Source organism: Trichomycterus rosablanca, chromosome 27 (genome assembly GCF_030014385.1).
Source record: "Trichomycterus rosablanca isolate fTriRos1 chromosome 27, fTriRos1.hap1, whole genome shotgun sequence".
In the NCBI taxonomy this organism is placed as follows: Eukaryota; Metazoa; Chordata; class Actinopteri; order Siluriformes; family Trichomycteridae; genus Trichomycterus; species Trichomycterus rosablanca.
Genome location: NC_086014.1, coordinates 6,049,744 through 6,070,802, shown reverse-complemented (window position 1 = coordinate 6,070,802; position 21,059 = coordinate 6,049,744). Strand labels below are relative to the sequence as shown.

The 21,059-nt window shown below is 40.2% G+C and overlaps 1 protein-coding gene across 1 annotated transcript; it reads right to left on the bottom strand.

The window, feature by feature from the left end:
• Positions 1–6,685: 6,685 nt before the first annotated feature.
• On the bottom strand, positions 6,686–19,489 carry ahr1b (aryl hydrocarbon receptor 1b). Its single transcript, XM_062989300.1, has 11 exons — positions 19,449–19,489; positions 16,764–16,951; positions 14,202–14,290; positions 13,500–13,589; positions 12,526–12,655; positions 11,547–11,674; positions 11,196–11,398; positions 10,271–10,380; positions 9,899–10,040; positions 8,497–9,817; positions 6,686–6,829 (listed from the first exon to the last, which is right to left on the bottom strand). The coding sequence occupies exons 1-11, from the start codon at positions 19,487–19,489 to the stop codon at positions 6,686–6,688; spliced, it is 2,586 nt and encodes an 861-aa protein (XP_062845370.1).
• Positions 19,490–21,059: the final 1,570 nt, after the last annotated feature.

The following is a 21,059-nucleotide window of genomic DNA, read 5'->3' as shown; positions in this document are numbered from 1 at the left end:
ACAAAAGTGAGTACACCCCTCACATTTCTGCAAATATTTCATTATATCTTTTCATGGGACAACACTATAGACATGAAACTTGGATATAACTTAGAGTAGTCAGTGTACAGCTTGTATAGCAGTGTAGATTTACTGTCTTCTGAAAATAACTCAACACACAGCCATTAATGTTTAAATAGCTGGCAACATAAGTGAGTACACCCCACAGTGAACATGTCCAAATTGTGCCCAAATGTGTCGTCGTCCCTCCCTGGTGTCATGTGTCAAGGTCCCAGGTGTAAATGGAGAGCAGGGCTGTTAAATTTGGTGTTTTGGGTACAATTCTCTCATACTGGCCACTGGATATTCAACATGGCACCTCATGGCAAAGAACTCTCTGAGGATGTGAGAAATAGAATTGTTGCTCTCCACAAAGATGGCCTGGGCTATAAGAAGATTGCTAACACCCTGAAACTGAGCTACAGCATGGTGGCCAAGGTCATACAGCGGTTTTCCAGGACAGGTTCCACTCTGAACAGGCTTCGCCAGGGTCGACCAAAGAAGTTGAGTCCACGTGTTCGGCGTCATATCCAGAGGTTGGCTTTAAAAAATAGACACATGAGTGCTGCCAGCATTGCTGCAGAGGTTGAAGATGTGGGAGGTCAGCCTGTCAGTGCTCAGGCCATACGCCGCACACTGCATCAACTCGGTCTGCATGGTCGTCATCCCAGAAGGAAGCTGACGCACAAGAAAGCCCGCAAACAGTTTGCTGAAGACAAGCAGTCCAAGAACATGGATTACTGGAATTCCCTGTGGTCTGACGAGACCAAGATAAACTTGTTTGGCTCAGATAGTGTCCAGCATGTGTGGCGGCGCCCTGGTGAGAAGTACCAAGACAACTGTATCTTGCCTACAGTCAAGCATGGTGGTGGTAGCATCATGGTCTTGGGCTGCATGAGTGTTGCTGGCACTGGGGAGCTGCGGTTCATTGAGGGAAACATGAATTCCAACATGTACTGTGACATTCTGAAACAGAGCATGATCCCCTCCCTTCGAAAACTTTTCCAACAGGATAACGACCCCAAACACAACCTCCAAGATGACAACTGCCTTGCTGAGGAAGCTGAAGGTAAAGGTGATGGACTAAACCCAATTGAGCACGTGTGGCGCATCCTCAAGTGGAAGGTGGAGGAGTTCAAGGTGTCTAACATCCACCAGCTCCGTGATGTCATCATGGAGGAGTGGAAGAGGATTCCAGTAGCAACCTGTGCAGCTCTGGTGAATTCCATGCCCAGGAGGGTTAAGGCAGTGCTGGATAATAATGGTGGTCACACAAAATATTGACACTTTGGGCACAATTTGGACATGTTCACTGTGGGGTGTACTCACTTATGTTGCCAGCTATTTAGACATTAATGGCTGTGTGTTGAGTTATTTTCAGAAGACAGTAAATCTACACTGCTATACAAGTTGTACACTGACTACTCTAAGTTATATCCAAGTTTTATTTCTATAGTGTTGTCCCATGAAAAGATATAATAAAATATTTGCAGAAATGTGAGGGGTGTACTCACTTTTGTGATACACTGTATATATACACTGATCAGCCATAACATTAAAACCACCTCCTTGTTTCTACACTCACTGTCCATTTTATCAGCTCTACTTACCATATAGAAGCACCTTGCAGTTCTACAATTACTGACTGTAGTCCATCTGTTTCTCTGCATGCTTTGTTAGCCTCCTTTCAGCCTGTTCTTCAATGGTCAGGACCCCCACAGGACCACCACAGAGCAGGTATTATTCGGGTGTTGGATCATTCTCAGCACTGCAGTGTCACTGACATGATGGTGGTGTGTTAGTGTGTGTTGTGCTGGTATGAGTGGATCAGACACAGCTGTCACTGCTGGACTGAGAATAGTCCACCAACCAAAAATCTCCAGCCAACAGCGCCCCGTGGGAAGCGTCCTGTGACCACTGATGAAGGTCTAGAAGATGACCAATTCAAACAGCAGCAATAGATGAACGATCGTCTCTGACTTAACATCTACAAAGTGGACCAACTAGGTAGGAGTGTCTAATAGAGTGGACAGTGAGTGGACACGGTATTTAAAAACTCCAGCAGCACTGCTGTGTCTGATTCACTCATACCAGCACAACACACACCAACACACCACCACCATGTCATTGTCACTACAGTGCTGAGAATGATCCACCACCTAAATAATACCTGCTCTGTAATGGTCCTGTGGGGGTCCTGACCATTGAAGAACAGGGTGAAAGCAGGCTAAAACAGTATGTAGAGAAATAGATGGACTATAGTAGTAGTAGTAGTAATTGTAGAACTACAAAGTGCTCTATATGGTAAGTGGAGCTGATAAAATGGACAGTGTGTGGTTTTAATGTTATGGTTGATTGGTGTATATAAAAGATGTGAGAGTAGAAAGGCAAAAAAAAAGCATTTAAAAATGATCAAATGTTAGTGAGGACCAGGTCTACTACTCTATCATAGTTTACATTACAGCTCTGGATTCAAAGTTAATGACATAAAACACATAATGCTATAAAACACTGCAGTGGTAAACATTCAGTTTTTCAGTTAGGGACACTAATATGTGTTACAGCGCAGGAAAGGCCTTACATCATAAATTTTGATGTTTACATTTGCCAAGTACATTTTTTGAAAAACAGAGATCCAGGTTCTGGCATTTCAAATATCTTCAGAAATATAAAAAAGAAGCATGCAAGAAGATTGCAGTCAGACTAACTAACTAACTAACTATATATATATATATATATATACAGTGTATCACAAAAGTGAGTACACCTCTTACATTTCTGCAAATATTTCATTATATCTTTTCATGGGTCAACACTATAGACATGAAACTTGGATATAACTTAGAGTAGTCAGTGTACAACTTGTATAGCAGTGTAGATTTACTGTCTTCTGAAAATAACTCAACACACAGCCATTAATGTCTAAATAGCTGGCAACATAAGTGAGTACACCCCACAGTGAACATGTCCAAATTGTGCCCAAAGTGTCAATATTTTGTGTTACCACCATTATTATCCAGCACTGCCTTAACCCTCCTGGGCATGGAATTCACCAGAGCTGCACAGGTTGCTACTGGAATCCTCTTCCACTCCTCCATGATGACATCACGGAGCTGGTGGATGTTAGACACCTTGAACTCCTCCACCTTCCACTTGAGGATGCGCCACAGGTGCTCAATTGGGTTTAGTCCATCACCTTTACCTTCAGCTTCCTCAGCAAGGCAGTTGTCATCTTGGAGGTTGTGTTTGGGGTCGTTATCCTGTTGGAAAACTGCCATGAGGCCCAGTTTTCAAAGGGAGGGGATCATGCTCTGTTTCAGAATGTCACAGTACATGTTGGAATTCATGTTTCCCTCAATGAACTGCAGCTCCCCAGTGCCAGCAACACTCATGCAGCCCAAGACCATGATGCTACCACCACCATGCTTGACTGTAGGCAAGATACAGTTGTCTTGGTACTTCTCACCAGGGCGCCGCCAGACATGCTGGACACCATCTGAGCCTAACAAGTTTATCTTGGTCTCGTCAGACCACAGGGCATTCCAGTAATCCATGTTCTTGGACTGCTTGTCTTCAGCAAACTGTTTGCGGGCTTTCTTGTGCGTCAGCTTCCTTCTGGGATGATGACCATGCAGACCGAGTTGATGCAGTGTGCGGCGTATGGTCTAAGCACTGACAGGCTGACCTCCCACGTCTTCAACCTCTGCAGCAATGCTGGCAGCACTCATGTGTCTATTTTTTAAAGCCAACCTCTGGATATGACGCCGAACACGTGGACTCAACTTCTTTGGTCGACCCTGGCGAAGCCTGTTCCGAGTGGAACCTGTCCTGGAAAACCGCTGTATGACCTTGGCCACCATGCTGTAGCTCAGTTTCAGGGTGTTAGCAATCTTCTTATAGCCCAGGCCATCTTTGTGGAGAGCAACAATTCTATTTCTCACATCCTCAGAGAGTTCTTTGCCATGAGGTGCCATGTTGAATATCCAGTGGCCAGTATAAGAGAATTATACCCAAAACACCAAATTTAACAGCCCTGCTCCCCATTTACACCTGGGACCTTGACACATGACACCAGGGAGGGACAACGACACATTTGGGCACAATTTGGACATGTTCACTGTGGGGTGTACTCACTTATGTTGCCAGCTATTTAGACATAAATGGCTGTGTGTTGAGTTATTTTCAGAAGACAGTAAATCTACACTGCTATACAAGCTGTACACTGACTACTCTAAGTTATATCAAAGTTTCATGTCTATAGTGTTGTCCCATGAAAAGATATAATGAAATATTTGCAGAAATGTGAGGGGTGTACTCACTTTTGTGATACACTGTATATATATATATATATATATATATATATATATATATATATATATATATATATATGCACCGATCAGGCATAACATTATGACCACCTTCCTAATGTTGTATCTAACACATCAACTTTGAGAATAAAATGTTAACTTGCTGCCTAATATATCCCACCCACTAACAGTGATATTCACTTCACCTGTCAGTGGTCATAATGTTGCCTGGTCGGCGTATATATACATAGCAAGTTAGTAAGGTACTTCATACAATAACGTCATATTATGAAATAGAAGGCTTAAATCCAAGTTCTAAAAATGTGTCATAAATTGTATTTTTGGTTACTTTTTAGTAATTTTAAATACATTCTGACTTTAACACACCATAAGAAATGGTTATGTACTCTTTCAAGTTAATAGACATATTTTTATTTCACCTCTGGCATACCTATCTATACCTCTATAACATAACTACAATTGGGTCAACCCTAGGTTTCTCTCATGATCTCTAGAATACAACCCAGAGCCAATGGTTCAGTCCTGTTCTGCCTTAATCTCATGTTTCTATATAGTAAATACTATTGTACTCTGTCCAGGTATGAAAGGTGAGAATGCATTGCTGAAACTAGACTAAAAACTCTGATTTATCTGATTTAAGGGAACATAAAGCTAAGAGAGCACAGAGCTGAGAGAACGGAGTCAGTGATCAGAGAGTATATAGAAGTGAGGAATCATTACAATAAGAATATGGCCGATAGAGCCGATAAAACGTACACACAAGGGGCAGAGAGCAAGGACTCGACACGATAGGACTGAGGGAATTTAGAGCAGTGGGAACACAAAGCTGAGACGACAAAGGACTAAGAGAACATTGGGTTGAGTAAATTAAGAGCAGTAGGAATGAATTGAAGAAACAGTTCCAGGGTTTGGACTCATAAAAACATATATTTGCATAGCCGCTACATGAGATAAGGGGCGGGACTAAGCCGGATGTGGACTCGCTCTCAGACCAGTGCGATTACGACCTCTGCTGGCTGGTTGGTGGCGCCTGCACAGAGATGGGAAAAGAGTGCGGTAGAGGGTGTGGCCCTCCGTGCACAGTGCTGTACCGCACTGCACTCGTCAAGTGTAGGTGATAAGATGTTCAATTGCTGTGCACGTGTCGGAGGGGGCGTGGAGCAGCCTCGTCCTCCCCAATCGGGAGCAGGGACCAGCATTAGTGAGAGGATGATTGACGGGTAGAAATTGGATGCGCTAAAGTCTGAGAAAAAGGGGTAAAATAAAAAATAAAAACATATATTTACTCTAACATTTACTGTAAATATTTTACATCTTAAACACACTGCACTTCATTATATCTGTATACGTAATCACTGTAGGCATGTTAGTCTAAAATCCCACTGCAATCTCACTAACAATGAACCAGCTGCAGCACCAGAGGTGCTGTTTATTTTTGACACAGGTCATAAAGAAATCATAAATTAATGCTGGTCAGGGATTAAGGGCTTAATGTGTTAAAAAAGCTCTGTTTTCACTTGTCCACACTAAATTGCCACTTAAGGTCAGACGTGTTTTGTAGTTTTAATGTAGATGGAAAGCACAGATTGGCTTTAAGTGACTGATACTAGCAACAAGTAAGCTTGTGTTCCCATGTTTCTTATGGTTTGCCTGGGTTAGGGTTAGCTGCTTTGACATCATCATCACGTGAAAATCTTCTTCCCCTTGAAGCTTCTTTGAGTGGTCCAAAAAGGTGGAAATCAGATGTCTCAGTCTCTCAGACATGACCAATTACTACGACTTACTAGTGCGGAAACTTTTTGAAGATACCTCGTAATAATAAAACATGTTCAATGTGTATGTATGTAAGTATGTATGTATACATGTATACATGTATGTATGTATACACCAGTCATTTTGTAATACCTTCTTTCCAATAATTAGTTATATGTCATTTAAATAATCTAGCTTTTACTCCGTCACACGTGTAATAGTTGATGGCTCAATACCGAATGAGATCTGATTTGCCATTTTACACACAGGGTTACAACAAAACTCCTCACTCAAGTGCATTTTTGGTTGAATTGATCTGAACTTACCTAACTTACCTTTGTTTAATACTGAATTTGTATGTTTTATGGTAAAAGGCATTCTTGTTTTCAGTCCTGGAGGCCCACTGCCCTTTAGAGATTCATATTTTCCCTGCTTACAGCATACCTGATCCAGCTCATGAAGCTAAATTAGGTGTGCTGGAAGTAGTGGAAACCAGTGAGCCTTCAGGATAAGTGTTCAAAAATTGCATTCTAATTCATTCTGATTGGTCCGTCATCTGGCTTCCGTTAGAGGTAGAAGCCAGTGGTTGAAAGATCTGGTAGAGGAGGGTGGGGCATGTTGCTGGATGCAGTTGTCACGTTGTTGTTAGGGAGAGGGCAGCTTCCTGCGTATGCTGTACTGGTGGGGTAGGGGACGCAGCCATTTTCCATCTGGGACGAGATGACAAAACAGTATAAAAGAAAATCACTCTGTGATATGAGATTTATTAACCAATGGGCTTCTACTGAGCAAGCACAAGTAAAATGTGGGAGTGGTCAATGTAGGTCAATGGTGTTTATGCTTGACTGGGCAGCTTTATTTCCATTTGAAAGCTCTGACCCTGAATGCGCAAACCCAAACAACACTAACTAGGACTGTCCACTAGACATTGAAATATGCCTCTTGCCTACACAAATCTTCAAATTTTTATATTAATATTATTACATATTAAACAATAAAACCAGAAATTAAACAGAGAGAGAGAGAACAAGCTTCAAATCCTGCCTGTGGCGAGACGGTCTTGTTGAGCCTAATAGGGACGGATAGGAACTCATCGTGTCACAATGGACCCCCATAGTGCCCTCCCATAGAGATCCCCTCACGTCTTTGAATTTTTTCTTCCTTTCACCTCTACTACATCCACTTTATTAGAGCCCTACTTCCAAAAATGTCTTTTACAAATGTAATATCTTTAATAAGTTACTTGGTTAACACTACAAATACTGTATTATTGTACAACCCCAAATCAAAAACTATGGGGCAGTATGGAAAATGCAAATAAAATAAAAATGCAGTAGATATTTCATGTTTTATCTGCTCAGCTTCATTTGATTTATTAATAAACATCCATTCCTGCATTTCAGGCCACCGACACATGAAAAGCTGGGACGGGGGCAATTTAGGGCTAGTAATGAGGTGAAAAAACTAAATAATTATGTGATTCCAAACAGGTGATTGTAATCATGGTTTGGTACAAAAGCAGCATCCAGGAAAGGCTGAGTCTTTAATGAGCAAAGATGATCAGAGGATTTCCAGTTTGATCTCCATAATATCGTTAAATGATTCAAGGAATCGGGAGGAATTTCAATGCGTAAAGACCAAGGGTGCAAGATTAAGCTGAACTCCTGTGATCTTCAATCCCTCAGACGGCACTGCATCAAGAACCACCACTCAACAATAGCTGATATAACCACATGGGTGAGGGATTACTTTGGTAAACCTTTGTCAAGCACTACAATACAGTTAGAGTTACATGCACAAATGCCACTTAAAACTTTACTATGCAAAAAAGAAACATCGACTTCTCTGGGTTTGGAGGCATCTAGGATGGACCATAACACAGTGGAAATGTGTATTGTGGTCAGATGAATCAGCATTCCAGGTCTTTTTTGGAAGAAATGGACGCCGGGTGCTACGGACCAAAGAGAAAAGGACCATCCAGACTGTTATCAGCGACAAGTCCAAAAGCCAGGGTGTGTCATGGTATGTTGGGAAAGGTCATTAACACTTTGTCTGTGATGGCAGCATTAATGCAGAAAAGTACATTGAGTACAAAGTGGTAAATGCTTTACTGTCCTAACTTTTTTGGAATGTGTTGCAGGCCTGAAATGCAGGAATGGATGTTTATTAATAAAGAAATGCTCTTGACCAGACAAAACAAGCAATATCTCAGGTTCCTCCTGTCTGCAATCAAATAAAAGTCAACGTAAATGTAAGAAACTCAGTGTGTTTTTTTTATTATATGCATTTTCCATGCTGTCCCAACTTTTTCTGATTTGAGGTTGTATGATTATAATTTTATAATCTGGCATAAAAGAGGTCATAAATCATTTCTTACCTTGCTGTAGGTGGAGTCATGGGGTTGTGCAGGATCTGATATTTTATAAATGTTCAAGAAGGGAGAGTTCTGCTCCTGTGAGGAGTTCTGATTAATCCAAGAGTAATTTGGCTGTTTCTGATAAACCTGCTGATAGGATGAGGAGGTCGCTGGACCACTTTGAAATTCACTATTGCTCTGGCTGAACTCCACACCGGATCCGGTGGCTATATTATTATCATCCACATGGGCATGGCTACCAGCAGAGAATAACTGGTCCATGTTATCTACGTAGTTATATTCTTGCGACTGGGTGGCGGTGGAGAATCGTTTCTGAGAGGGACATTCTGATTGCATCTGGTACCAAGAGTGCTGCTGTAATTGTGAGGGTTCCTCCAGACTGGGTTGTTGAGGGTCCCAGTAACCATTCTGAAATCCTGTGATTGTGTTAACAAGTACAGATCTGTGCTGAGAATAAGAAATCACACCAGGGTCACTAACCTGTGAATCAGTAATCCAGTTTGGGGTTTTTTGTTGCAGGGATTGAGAGTTTAAGTGCTGCTGCATCTGCTGCGAGAGTTGCAGGATTGGAGACGAATACTTAGGATGTTGGATGGGCAAATAAGGACCTGAAACGGACGTCGTTGAACTTGATGAGCCCTGTATTGGGTCCACAATGTCTGACACAGTAAGGGGGAGGAGACTATTCCCATTATTTGTCTGCGTCTCCAGCGAGTTATGGATATAGGACAGGATTTCGTCGCTGGTAAGTAGATCATTAAGTGAGGGGACATAATCCGATTCCACTTCCACCTGAATCATCCTCTCGTCCAAAAGCAGCAGCTCCAAGTCCTCTGCATTTAGTCTGAGATTTTCTAGTGCATTAAATAACTCACTGTTGGAGCAGCTCTCCTCATTCTCCAGAGATAGAGAATCCAAAGTGGCTAGCAAGGGGTCAAAACTAGTCGACGCTTCAGGCTTGGCGCTTCCAGTTCCACCACTTTCAACAGATGCAAAAAATGTACTCTTGTTGTCCTGCATGCTAAATAGGCTGCTATGGTACGACATTTTGGGTTCTGCTGCAGGCTGGCAGACGTAAACAGACTCATCCTGCCTCATCATTGCACCAAGCAGGGAGCTAGGGTCCAGGGTGTCTTTAAAGCTTTTGTCAACTTTTTTCCCTTTGGCCTTCTTGGCTTTCCCACTCTTGCCCTTGGCTACCATGTTATCGGAGAAGCCAGGGACAGGAGAGCTGGTCTGATACAACAAAGCCTCCCCTGTTGCAAAGGTAAAAGGGAGCTGGATGGAGCGTTTTCTTAGGTGTTCACCTCCTTCTTCCTCCCTGGGTGAGATATAAAGCTAGAATTAGTAGATGATCAATAAAAGACCTAGCAAATCCGTTTCCCAGAACATAAACACTTACCCGAGAGGTCTCTGAGTGGCAATTATGTAATCAGGTCTGCCATTCTTATAGATGAGTCTGGCATTGGCTTGCACCCATTTCCACTGGTTTTCCTTGGTAAGGAGTCGAAACACCGTAAGCCCGCTTTCGCCAGTTTTAATCACTGCAAGAACCAATTTCAATCAATTTTAAAATGATCTTAACAATGTAGACGGCATTCGAGTGTAACAAGGCAGTGTAGTAGCTGTTAAATACAGAAAGCATAAAGAAATAATTGTTATAGGTTATAGATTTACTGCTAAAGCTGCTAATGCTGTTATCAAAAGACCAAGGGTAAAGGATTGCTAAGTCGTGCATGTGGTCTCCTCCCAAAAGCATCGACCAAATACTTACTGCGCACATGGTTCTCTGCACAGTACAGCATGTCAGCCGCATGGATGAACTGGTAGCCCGTACCTCGAGCTCGTAACTCTGCCTCGGTGTAACCCAGAACAATTTTACCTCTGTAATACAAGTAATAGAAGTGACACTTTATGCTCTGGATTAATTTGATCAGCTCCACTATCCATATAGAAGCACTTTGTAGTTCTACAATTACTGACTGTATTCCATCTGTCTCTCTGCATGCTTTGTTAGCCCCCTTTCATGCTATTCTTCAATGGTCAGGACTCTCTCCGGGCTACTACAGAGCAGGTATTATTTAGGTGGTGGGTCATTCTCAGCACTGCAGTGACACTGACATGGTGGTGGTGTGTTATTGTGTGTTGTGCTGGTATGAGTGGACCTCACTGTCACTGCTGGACTGAGAAAAGTCCACCAACCAAAAACATCAAGCCAACAGCACCCCATAGGCAGGGTCCTGTGACCACTGATGAAGGTCTACAAGATGACCAACTCAAACAGCAGCAATAGATAAGCAATCGTCTCTGACTTAACATCTACAAGGTGGACCAACTAGGTAGGAGTGTCTAATAGAGTGGACAGTGAGTGGACACAGTGTTTAAAAACTCCAGCAGCGCTGCTGTGTCTGATCCACTCATACCAGCACAACACACACTAACACACCACCACCATGGCAGTGTGTTGCAGTGCTGAGAATGATCCACCACCTAAATAATACCTGCTCGGTGGTGGTCCTGTGGGGGTCCTGACCATTGAAGAACAGAGTAAAAGCAGGTTTAAAAAGTATGCAGAGAAACAGATGGACTACAGTCAGTAATTGTAGAACTTAAATATGTGGAGCTGATAAAATGGACAGTGAGTGTAGAAACAATACAGTACAATAGAAATAATATTTAATAAATGAAAATGCAGTTACTTGGCATCACAGGCCATAGGGGTGAAGTCAAGCTTGTGTTTGGTTCTAAAGATCATGTTCTTGGTCCGAATCTCCAGAATGGATGGTGCCTGAAGTGGCATTGCTATTGAAAACAGGGCTAACTGGGGTGGGGCTGGACCTCCGTTATCCAGTCGCCTGTTCTGGCCATGGAGGAACTTCAGACGGCCTTGAAAATTCAGCGCCTGAAAATCAAAAGATCAGAAGATCAAAATGACAAAAATAAACCCACTGTTCTCCAATTTGATGTATTCAGGTCGAAATGATAAAGCTAATTTACAAGATGTGAAAGATTACTAAGTACAAATTTACCTAGTGAACAAAGCATCTTACCAGAAAGCCTGATGAGTTGTCGAGCAGACAGCGGAAGCGACAGATAAAGTTCCTCTCCAAGAAGGATGAGTTCTCTGGAGGGAGCCGGTCAGGCTTATAAGCCACAGAAGGAGAAGTGGATTCTGGATCTGACACACACACACACACACACACACACACACACACACACACACACACACACACTTAGGACAGTGCTACATTAAAAGTCACTGAGCTTTAAGGAGGTTGATAGTATAAGGCACATGACAGCCCTCTTGGAGTCTGCCAAAAGGCACCTAGAGGACTCTTAACCAATAAGAAACCATGAGATTCTCTGGTCTGATGAAACCAAAATTAAACTTTTTGGCCTAAATACCAAGCGTCACATCTGTAGGAAACCACGCACCGATCATCACCTGGCTAATGCCATCCCTACAGTGAAGTATGGTGGTGGCAGCATCATGATGTGAGGGACCGGGGCGACTAGTCCTGATAGAGGGAAACATAAATGCAGCTAAGTACACCGAGATCCTTGAAGAAAACCTGCCCCAGAGAGCTCTGGACCTCCGGGGGGGGTGAAGGTTTACCCTCCAACATGACAACGATTTGAGTCTATGAATGTCCTTGAGTGGCCCAGCCAGAGCCCAGACCTGAATCCAATCGAACATCTGTGGAAGGAGCTGAAAATGGCTGTGTACCGACGCTCCCCATCCAACCTGACGGAGCTTGCAAGGATATGCCAAGAGGAATGGGCAAAAATGTCCAGAACCAAGTGTGCCAAGCTCTTAGCTTCTTTCCCAAGACGCCTTGAAGCTGTAATTGCTGCCAAAGGTGCATCAACCAAGTATTAGGCTAAGGGTGTGTACAGATATGTAACCCCTAAATAATCTTCATTGAGTGTAGATGTTTGAGGCAAAAAAGAACTCAATCTATTATAGAATAAGTCTGTAACATAATAAAACGTGGAGAAGCTTGACGTGTCGGTGTGTACTGAACTTACTATGCGTGTCATCACTGACTGGTTGGTGGTCTGCAGTAGGAGGGTTTAGAGCCCAGTGCAGATTGTGCCTGAACGCCTGCTGATCCTCCGTATGGATTAACTCAAACACACTCTGATGAAGTACATCCGTCTGAGCAAAAGAGAAAAAGAGATGGACAAATATAGACACACTTTGTAGTTCTACAATTACTGACTGTAGTCCATCTGCTTCTCTGCATGCTTTCTTAGCCCCCTTTTCATGCTGTTTTTCAATGGTCAGGACCCCCACAGGACCACTACAGAGCAGGTATTATTTAGGTGGTGGATGATTCTCAGCACTGCAGTGACACTGACATGGTGGTGGTGTGTTAGTGTGTGTTGTGCTTGTACGAGTGGATCAGACAAAGCAGCACTGATGGAGTTTTTAAACACCTCACTGTCACTGTTGTACTGAGAATAGTCCACCAACCAAAAATATCCAGCCAACAGCGCCCCATGGGCAGCGTCCTGTGACCACTGATGAACGTCTACAAGATGACCAACTCTAACAGCAGCAATAGATGAGCGATCGTCTCTGACTTTACATCTACAAGGTGGACCAACTAGGTAGGAGTGTCTAATAGAGTGGACAGTGAGTGGACACAATATTTAAAAACAACACACACTAACACACCACCACCATGTCAGTGTCACTGCAGTGCTGAGAATGATCCACCTCCCAAATAATACCTGCTCTGTGGTGGTCCTGTGGGGGTCCTGACCATTAAAGAACAGCATGGTTAGCAAGGGGGCTAACAAAGCATGCAGAGAAACAGATGGACTACAGTCAGTAATTGTAGAACTACAAAGTGCTTCTATATGGTAAGTGGAGCTGATAAAATGGACAGTGAGTGTAGAAACAAGGAGGTGGTTTTAATGTTATGGCTGATCAGTGTTATGTATACATGACAAATATATGTACATTTGGGTGTGGTTGTGTGCGAGTTGCAGTTTACCTGGTGGAATCCTAGATAATCTTGAATGGTTTGCGAGGTGTAGAATATGACTCCATCTGACGTAACCACCAGCACAAACCCATTGAGAGCCTATATACAAACACACACACACACAAGGTTGACTAGTTGGATGGCAGACTTTGATTGAGTCACCCATAGCAACCGTCTATAAGGGGTTTCGCATATTATTCCTATGTCTATGCTGGTGTTTTCCCAGTTGGAGAACTGGCTTTTCTATACTGTAGTATGTCTGCGTTTGGTGTCTGTTGACCTGCAATGGATCGGCACCCTTTGCACTGCATATTTCCACCTTGCGTCCAGTGTTTCCAGGTGGTGCCAGTCTGGTGGAAGCCTGTGGGAAGGTCTATGGGTAAACGTGCTGAAGGCTTTTACTGTTTTGAATAATAGATAGACTCAGTGTGTGCATTATTTAGAAAGGCCAGACTGAAAATGGAAGACAAACAAACCTGCACACAGCACCTTCTACTCATCATCTTAGGTATTGATTAAGTTATCCACAGACAAGAGTCATTAGCATGATCTTAAGGAACATAATATTGCTACTCTCTGGACAGTCTCTTTACAGGCATGTGTTATGAGATGAAGCTGCCCATCAAATAAATTCTGTTTCCTTAAACTGAAGGGTTTAGATGCCAGATCCCAGACTCCAGTGTATAAAATGGTCCAGAATCAAACAAATACCTGTAAAATCAGTTCTCCCTCTGGTAGCCGTCTGTCCTCCTGATTACTGCTGGGCAGCAACGTTTTAGTAGTGTGATTCTTTAGGGCAACTAAAAACAACATACATACAGACAGACAGAAGATAAGAAAAAGCTACAGTGGTACCTTGTCCATCATAACCGTCAGATTCACTCTGTAAGCCCCACATGTATGTGTGTTTAGTTGGAATTTCCTCCTGTTTCACTTTTAAACGTGTGTTACAGCTCGGGCTGCTAAGCAATTGTGAGAATCAGCAATCTCTTCACTAATGAAACTCCTCGCTCATTGTTTTAGTACAATAAGTCATGTTAAGCTTTGTGCACCGCCACACTCCATAGAAAGTAACGGCACAGCCAGCTCAAAAGCGTTTTGCCTCTTCTCATGTGAATGCACCTTTACTGAACGGAATATGGTATTTCAAGGTCAAGCATCTCCACGATTAAGAAGTATAAGGAAACAATAAATAAGTAAGGGTAAAGTGCAGGTTTTACAGGACAGTGAAACTTATCAGCAGGTTTCCCATACATCCTTATGAGAAAAATACCTTGAAACTAAACGGCTTTGAAACTCTACGCCACTCCCAGAACCAATTGACCATGCAAACATTAGAAAAACAGTATTTATTGTTGACCATGTTTGCATCACATTTTATTTAACTGGCACTTATTATTTAGTTTGTTAGTTGTCATCGTATCAGATAAGTCATTAGCTTCACAACCATACAGAGCTTTGCTGTAGTCTGTAGCTTCATATAACACACGTTTTAATAGGAGATCTGGTCTGGTATGCAGGTGGGTCAGTCCATCACCCAATAGCACACAGTTATCAAGCAAACGTGTACATATACACTCCCAAAATTCAACTGTTACACCTGTAATGAACTAAAAATTCATTGTAAACAAACAGCAATGAACTTGTCTGGCAGAGGACACATGTAGGGATGGAAAGACGGGCAAAATTACTCCAAGAGTCCATAGTCTGAGATTAGCAGTACACAGTAGAAGAAGAATGACTTTATTTGTCATATATACAAATACACGTCTACAGTACATTGTATGGTGCCCCTGGAGCAGAGAGAATTAAGGCAGCATGGCAGAGATGGGATTCAAACTCTTAACCTTTCAGTTGATAGCCCAAAGCCCTACCCACTAGGCTACCACTGTCCTAATAGCATTCTACAGTAAGACACAACCTCCATGCTAACAGATGATTTGGAAAGGGGGTGCAATCTTCTACCATATGTTGGTTTTCAGACATAACAGAAGCTTCTACAGTTCCCGGAGGAACAGGGAGAACATACAAATTCCACACAGAAAGGACCTGGACCACCCCAACTTGGAATCAAACCCAGGATCATCTTGCTGTAAGGCGACAGTGCAACCTACTGACACAAAAAACTTAAAGTACTCAAATGTAGTAGAGGGTCTGTAATGTTTTAGACCTTGTTAGGTCACATGGCACAATAAAATCCACACAAAAAAGGTTTAATCAGCTCAGAATTAGATTTTTTACTATGGCCAAATCAGTCCTGACCTTACTGCAGTTCATCTCACCCACTCTGTATCTTTTCTTTCACCTGTCAGAATGAATTTGAATAACGCAGGGGTGACAGGAGCGATAGGCTTAGAGGAGAGAGGTGGAAAGACAGCGGGGGGTAGAAAGAGTGAAAGCATGTTTCTCATCAAATATTAACAATTCCAGAGGTTTGGGGAGGTGGCACCCGCCAATGACATCACAAGGACATAACGATTCTAACTGGCTGAAATGAAATCAGCGGTTTTGCTGGGGAGCCAACAAACGATCAAAACATCAAAACACTACATACAGAACACAAACACTGGCCTTTTCATCTATCCTCACTGCTGGCAAAGAGGAATAGAACAAATCTCACACAGTGCAGACGCAACACACATATAAACTTAATATTCAGCTGACTGTTAATCATCGTATTTAAAAAAATCATGTTTGCCAGATGTTCCACTGTGCTGCCCAATAAAAACAATAATAGTAATGTGTGTTCAAATGGCACAGCAGCCTATTATGCTTCCTCCCAATCTAGTCGTATCCAACTACCCAATTGCATTACGCTTCCTCTCTACTGATGTTGACCTCCACTCTGACTGGGGAGAGCCGTGACTACCACATGCCCCCTCTGACACGTGTGCAATAGCTGAATGCATCTTTTCACTTCATATGTGGATCAGCTTAGTGTACGGAGAGACACACCCTGATCCTCATTATCCCTCGTCTCTGTGCGGGCGCAATCGATCAGCCAGCAGAGGTCATAATTGCATCAGTTATGAGGAATCCCCTCCGGCACCCGCCTTGAACAACAGCCAATCATTGTTCGTGTAGGCACCCAGCCTGCCGGATGGCAGAGCTGAGATTCGAACCAACGAGTTTGTGACCTGAGCGCCTGTCCACCAAATCTTAACAGTGCTATTGGCCAGCCAGGTGTCTACACAGACATGACTGAGGATGGTTGGAGGAAGCATAATACTCAACGTAATACCGTAAATGCACTGTAACCGTGCAGACACTCACTGCTGAAGAAGTTCTTGGTGCGCAGGTAGCTCACACTCAGGCGCAGAATGGACAGTTTATCCAGACTAGATGTGATGTCATCGGGAAACGGCAGCAAACGTGAGAGACGATCCAGCTCCGAATTCAAACGATCACGATGGCGCTTAGATGGGTTTGACTTAACCCCCTCCGCTGGGGCCTGCTTTACACTGTGTGCACACACAAGCACACATTTTATAGTACATACTTCGTACATGCATATGCATTTTACCCATACCATACCCATTTCTCTACTGCATGCAGCACACCCACACAGGTCAGGGAGTGCTACAGACTAGCACACACCCCTTCCAATGCATGGAGGCACCAACTGCTTTTTTAACACCTAAAGAGGATCACGCTATGCTACCTCTATTCACCTGTCAGACATTTACCTCCGTCAGACACAGCCAGCTGTCTCTAGTGATGATCTGAATAGACCAGCTGGACCAGTAAAACTTAATTTGTCCAAAATTAATTAATTTTTTTAATAATTTATAAATAATATAAATGTTACATGGTTTCATTGTTCCTTTAAATCTCTCATAATGTTAATTACATTTTAATTCCAATTCCATTCCAGAAAGATAAATAATTATATAAAATTATATTTAATAATTATATAAAATACAATGTGATAAGAAATAATTAGTGTTAATTACTTGAAGCTGCCCAAAATTATTCTAATAATCATTTCTAAAAATCAAAATAATATAACGACTATAAAAAATAATACAAGCAATATGTATAATTACTGTAATACATAAAACCAGTTTGCACAGTGTAATTGTAGGACAACACAATTAGCACATGCCATTTGGAACAGTCAGTCCACCAACATTTGGAGAAGAGAAAAAACTTCCTAAGACCCCCTGCTCCGGCATGTTGCCCAATAATAATAATAATAATTACAATAATGTTAATATTAGCACAATGTCCTATTACACTTTCCCACCACTGGTGAAATCCGGGTTCGAAGCTCAGCTGTGCTATCGGTCAGCTAGGCATCTACACAGACAATATTGGCTATGTCTGATGGAAGCGCAATGGACAAAGTCCTGCAATGGATTGGCACCCTGTTCAGGATTAACTTGCCTCGCCCTCAATGTTTTCTGGTAAAACCAGACCCATTATTATCCTGTCCAGGTTAAAGCGGTTAATAAAAATAATAACAACAACAATAATAACAATAACAATAATAATAATGCAAAGAATAAAAAAACACAGCGTTTCTTACATTTACTTTGACTTTTATTTCATTGCAGACAGGATGAACCTGAGATATTTCATGTTTTGTCTGAAATGCAGGAATGGAAATTTATTAATAAATGAAATGAAGTTGAGTCTTGCAATCAAATAAAAGTAAATGTAAGGAACAATGAATTTTTATTTTAAAACATGTCTGTGAAACCCTAAATAAACACAATTGGGGGAACTTAAATGATAACTATAATAAATAATAATGATAATTTCACAAATGCTTAAACTGGCACAATGTTTGGTCACTTTTTTTCTTTTTTAAATGTGGGTTGTTTAAAACCGCACTCATACATATGCATGTACATATACACAGATATAATTCCATATATGTAAACAGCAAGTTATAACTATATAGTAATATTAATCATAGATATATAATCTTACATATATAACCTTATATTGAAATTAGATTTAACAAAAGCTTTCAAAAAATTACTGTCCCACACAACACGCACAAATAGAGATAAATTCACCTGCCTGCATTTACCAATTTTTGTATTATTTAAATGGGGTAAATTGTCACGTTATTAATTATTTGATTTATTATTATTATTATTATTATTATTTATTATTATTATTATTATTATATGATTTACTTTTTGGCTGTTATTTATTTGTTTTTGTTTAATGATTACATAAATTGTGATATTAGGTATTATATTAATTATTTCATCAATGCGCATCATTTAATAATCAGTATTTGTATAAGATATTAATAAAAAATGAATGAATAATAAAAAAAATTACAGGCCTACCAGTCTATCTATTGTGAAACCCTAAATAAACACAATTGGGGGAACTTAAATGATAACTATAATATATAATATGTAAATAATATATAAATAATAATGATAATATCACATATGCTTAAATTGGCACAATGTTTGGTCACTTTTTTCTTTTTTTAAATGTGGGTTGTTTAAAAACGCACTCCAATATTATTACATTATGGAACTAATAGCACATTTTAAATGCATTATTTATCTTTGTACTAGCTATTTGAGTGTTTTATTACTTTTATTATTATAATACATACTTAACTAATCCCATTTTTATTCATATGCTTGTTATTATTATCATTATTATTATTATTGCTATTATGTAAATAGTACTATGTACATAGATATAATTCCATATATGTAAACAGCAAGTTATCTTTTTTAAGTTTTAAGTTTAAGTCTTTTAAGTTTTATTTTTTAAATGTTGGTTGTTTAAAAACTCACTCGTGTTATTAATTAATATTAAATTATAGAACTGATAGCACATTACAATATGCATTATTTATCTTGTACTAGCTATTTAAGTGTTTTAAAATCAGCTCAACATTGATATCTCATTTAAAATGGAACCATAACGTTACAGATATCTAATACACATTACAAACATGAACACATAAGCAGTACTTACCCTCGCTGCACCGCTTTTCTTCTTTTTCTTCCTGCGTACATTTTGATAAAATGACTCAAAGCCTCAAATCTTGCAATCCACTGCAATTGTTTTAATAGTTTTAATAAATAAAAAACTATAAATTAGTGAACATTTCTTGTGCACTCCCGAGTCCCTTCAGCTCTCCTCAGATTAGTGCAAAGTTAATTACAAATCCAGGGCATGATCAATGTTATTTATGCATATTCCACATTACATAGATACACACAAAAACACCTGCTGGATTATTTAAAGGGAAAATAATACGCCTTAAAACGAACCAGTAAAATCTATATATTGTCAAAGTGTTTGAAAAAAAAAAAACAGTTCCAAATTTAATTTCCTAATTAAAATCAAAAAGTAAACAATCACTTTACAAGTGCAAATTAAATAAAAAAAACTTTAAGTATGTTAAATAAAAACACGTGTGATTATAGAGTGCTGTTTCATCTCTGCAAAGCCACTATGACCCGTAATGCGCGATAAATGAGAGTCGATCACAAATTGAGTCGATTCTCCGATTCAATGAAATGGGAGGGAGTCGACTCGTAGTGGGCAACACTAACCAGTCATGGGGTAGAAACTTTCTGTGCTCTTAGGATTGATAGGATAAAAAATGTGTTTTTTATTGTTGTGCTATGTTCCTAAGTGGAGATATGAAGGTTTAATTTTCATATCAGTTCTTGTATATTACAATGGGTGAAATATATGAACAATTAAATCTTCACATCTCCACTTAGGAACATAGTAGATCAATAAAAATTATATATATTTGTTTATGTCTAATTGTCCCAAATCTATGGTGCAAATATGAAAAAGATCAAAGAAAGTCAAAATTTTGACCCAAATTTATAAAAAATATAAATGTTTATATTTCTGTTTCAGAACATGCGAGAACAATAAAAAATGAATTTCTACGTATGTCTAAACATCCTGCATCTATGACGCGAATATGAAAAAGATCAAAGAAAGTCAAAATTTTGACTCAAATTTGTAACAAATATAAATCTTTGGAACATGCTAGAACAATAAAAAATTAATATATATTTATGGATAAACATCCCAAATATATGATGCGAATATGAAAAAAAAAAAGCGGTTTTTTTTGCCGAAAATTTCGACTTTCTTTGATCTTTTTCATATTCGCGTCATAGATGCAGGATGTTTAGACATATGTAGAAATGCAATTATTATATTTTTTAGCATGTTCTGAAACAGAAATATTAACATTTAAATTTTTTTATAGATTTGGGTCAAAATGTTGACTTTCTTTGATCTTTTTCATATTTGCACCATAGATTTGGGATGTTTAGACGTAAACAAAAATGTGTTTTTTATTGCTCTACCATGTTCCTAAGTGGAGATGTGAAGGTTAAATTTTTTATGTATTTCACCTATGTCAGTGGTGTCCAAACCTTTTTCTAGGAGGGTCAGATTTGATCATGTGAAAGGGCCAGAAGACCAACAGTCCCTGATGACATTATTTTAAACAATAAAATATGCATATAAATATGCTGTTATTTAATAATTGTATTTTTACACAGCGAACAACAACCACATGTAAGCATTCAGATGAACACATCAGAACACACA

What these genes read in the sequence shown, in the direction of transcription:
- ahr1b (XM_062989300.1), bottom strand. Translation starts at nt 19,489, where the DNA reads ATGTACGCAGGAAGAAAAAGAAGAAAAGCGGTGCAGCGAGG. An exon ending in AGAAAAGCGGTGCAGCGAGG is followed by an intron (nt 16,952 to 19,448) that starts GTAAGTACTGCT and finishes GTGTGCACACAG; the next exon opens with TGTAAAGCAGGCCCCAGCGG. An exon ending in ATGACTCCACCTACAGCAAG is followed by an intron (nt 6,830 to 8,496) that starts GTAAGAAATGAT and finishes ATCTCGTCCCAG; the next exon opens with ATGGAAAATGGCTGCGTCCC.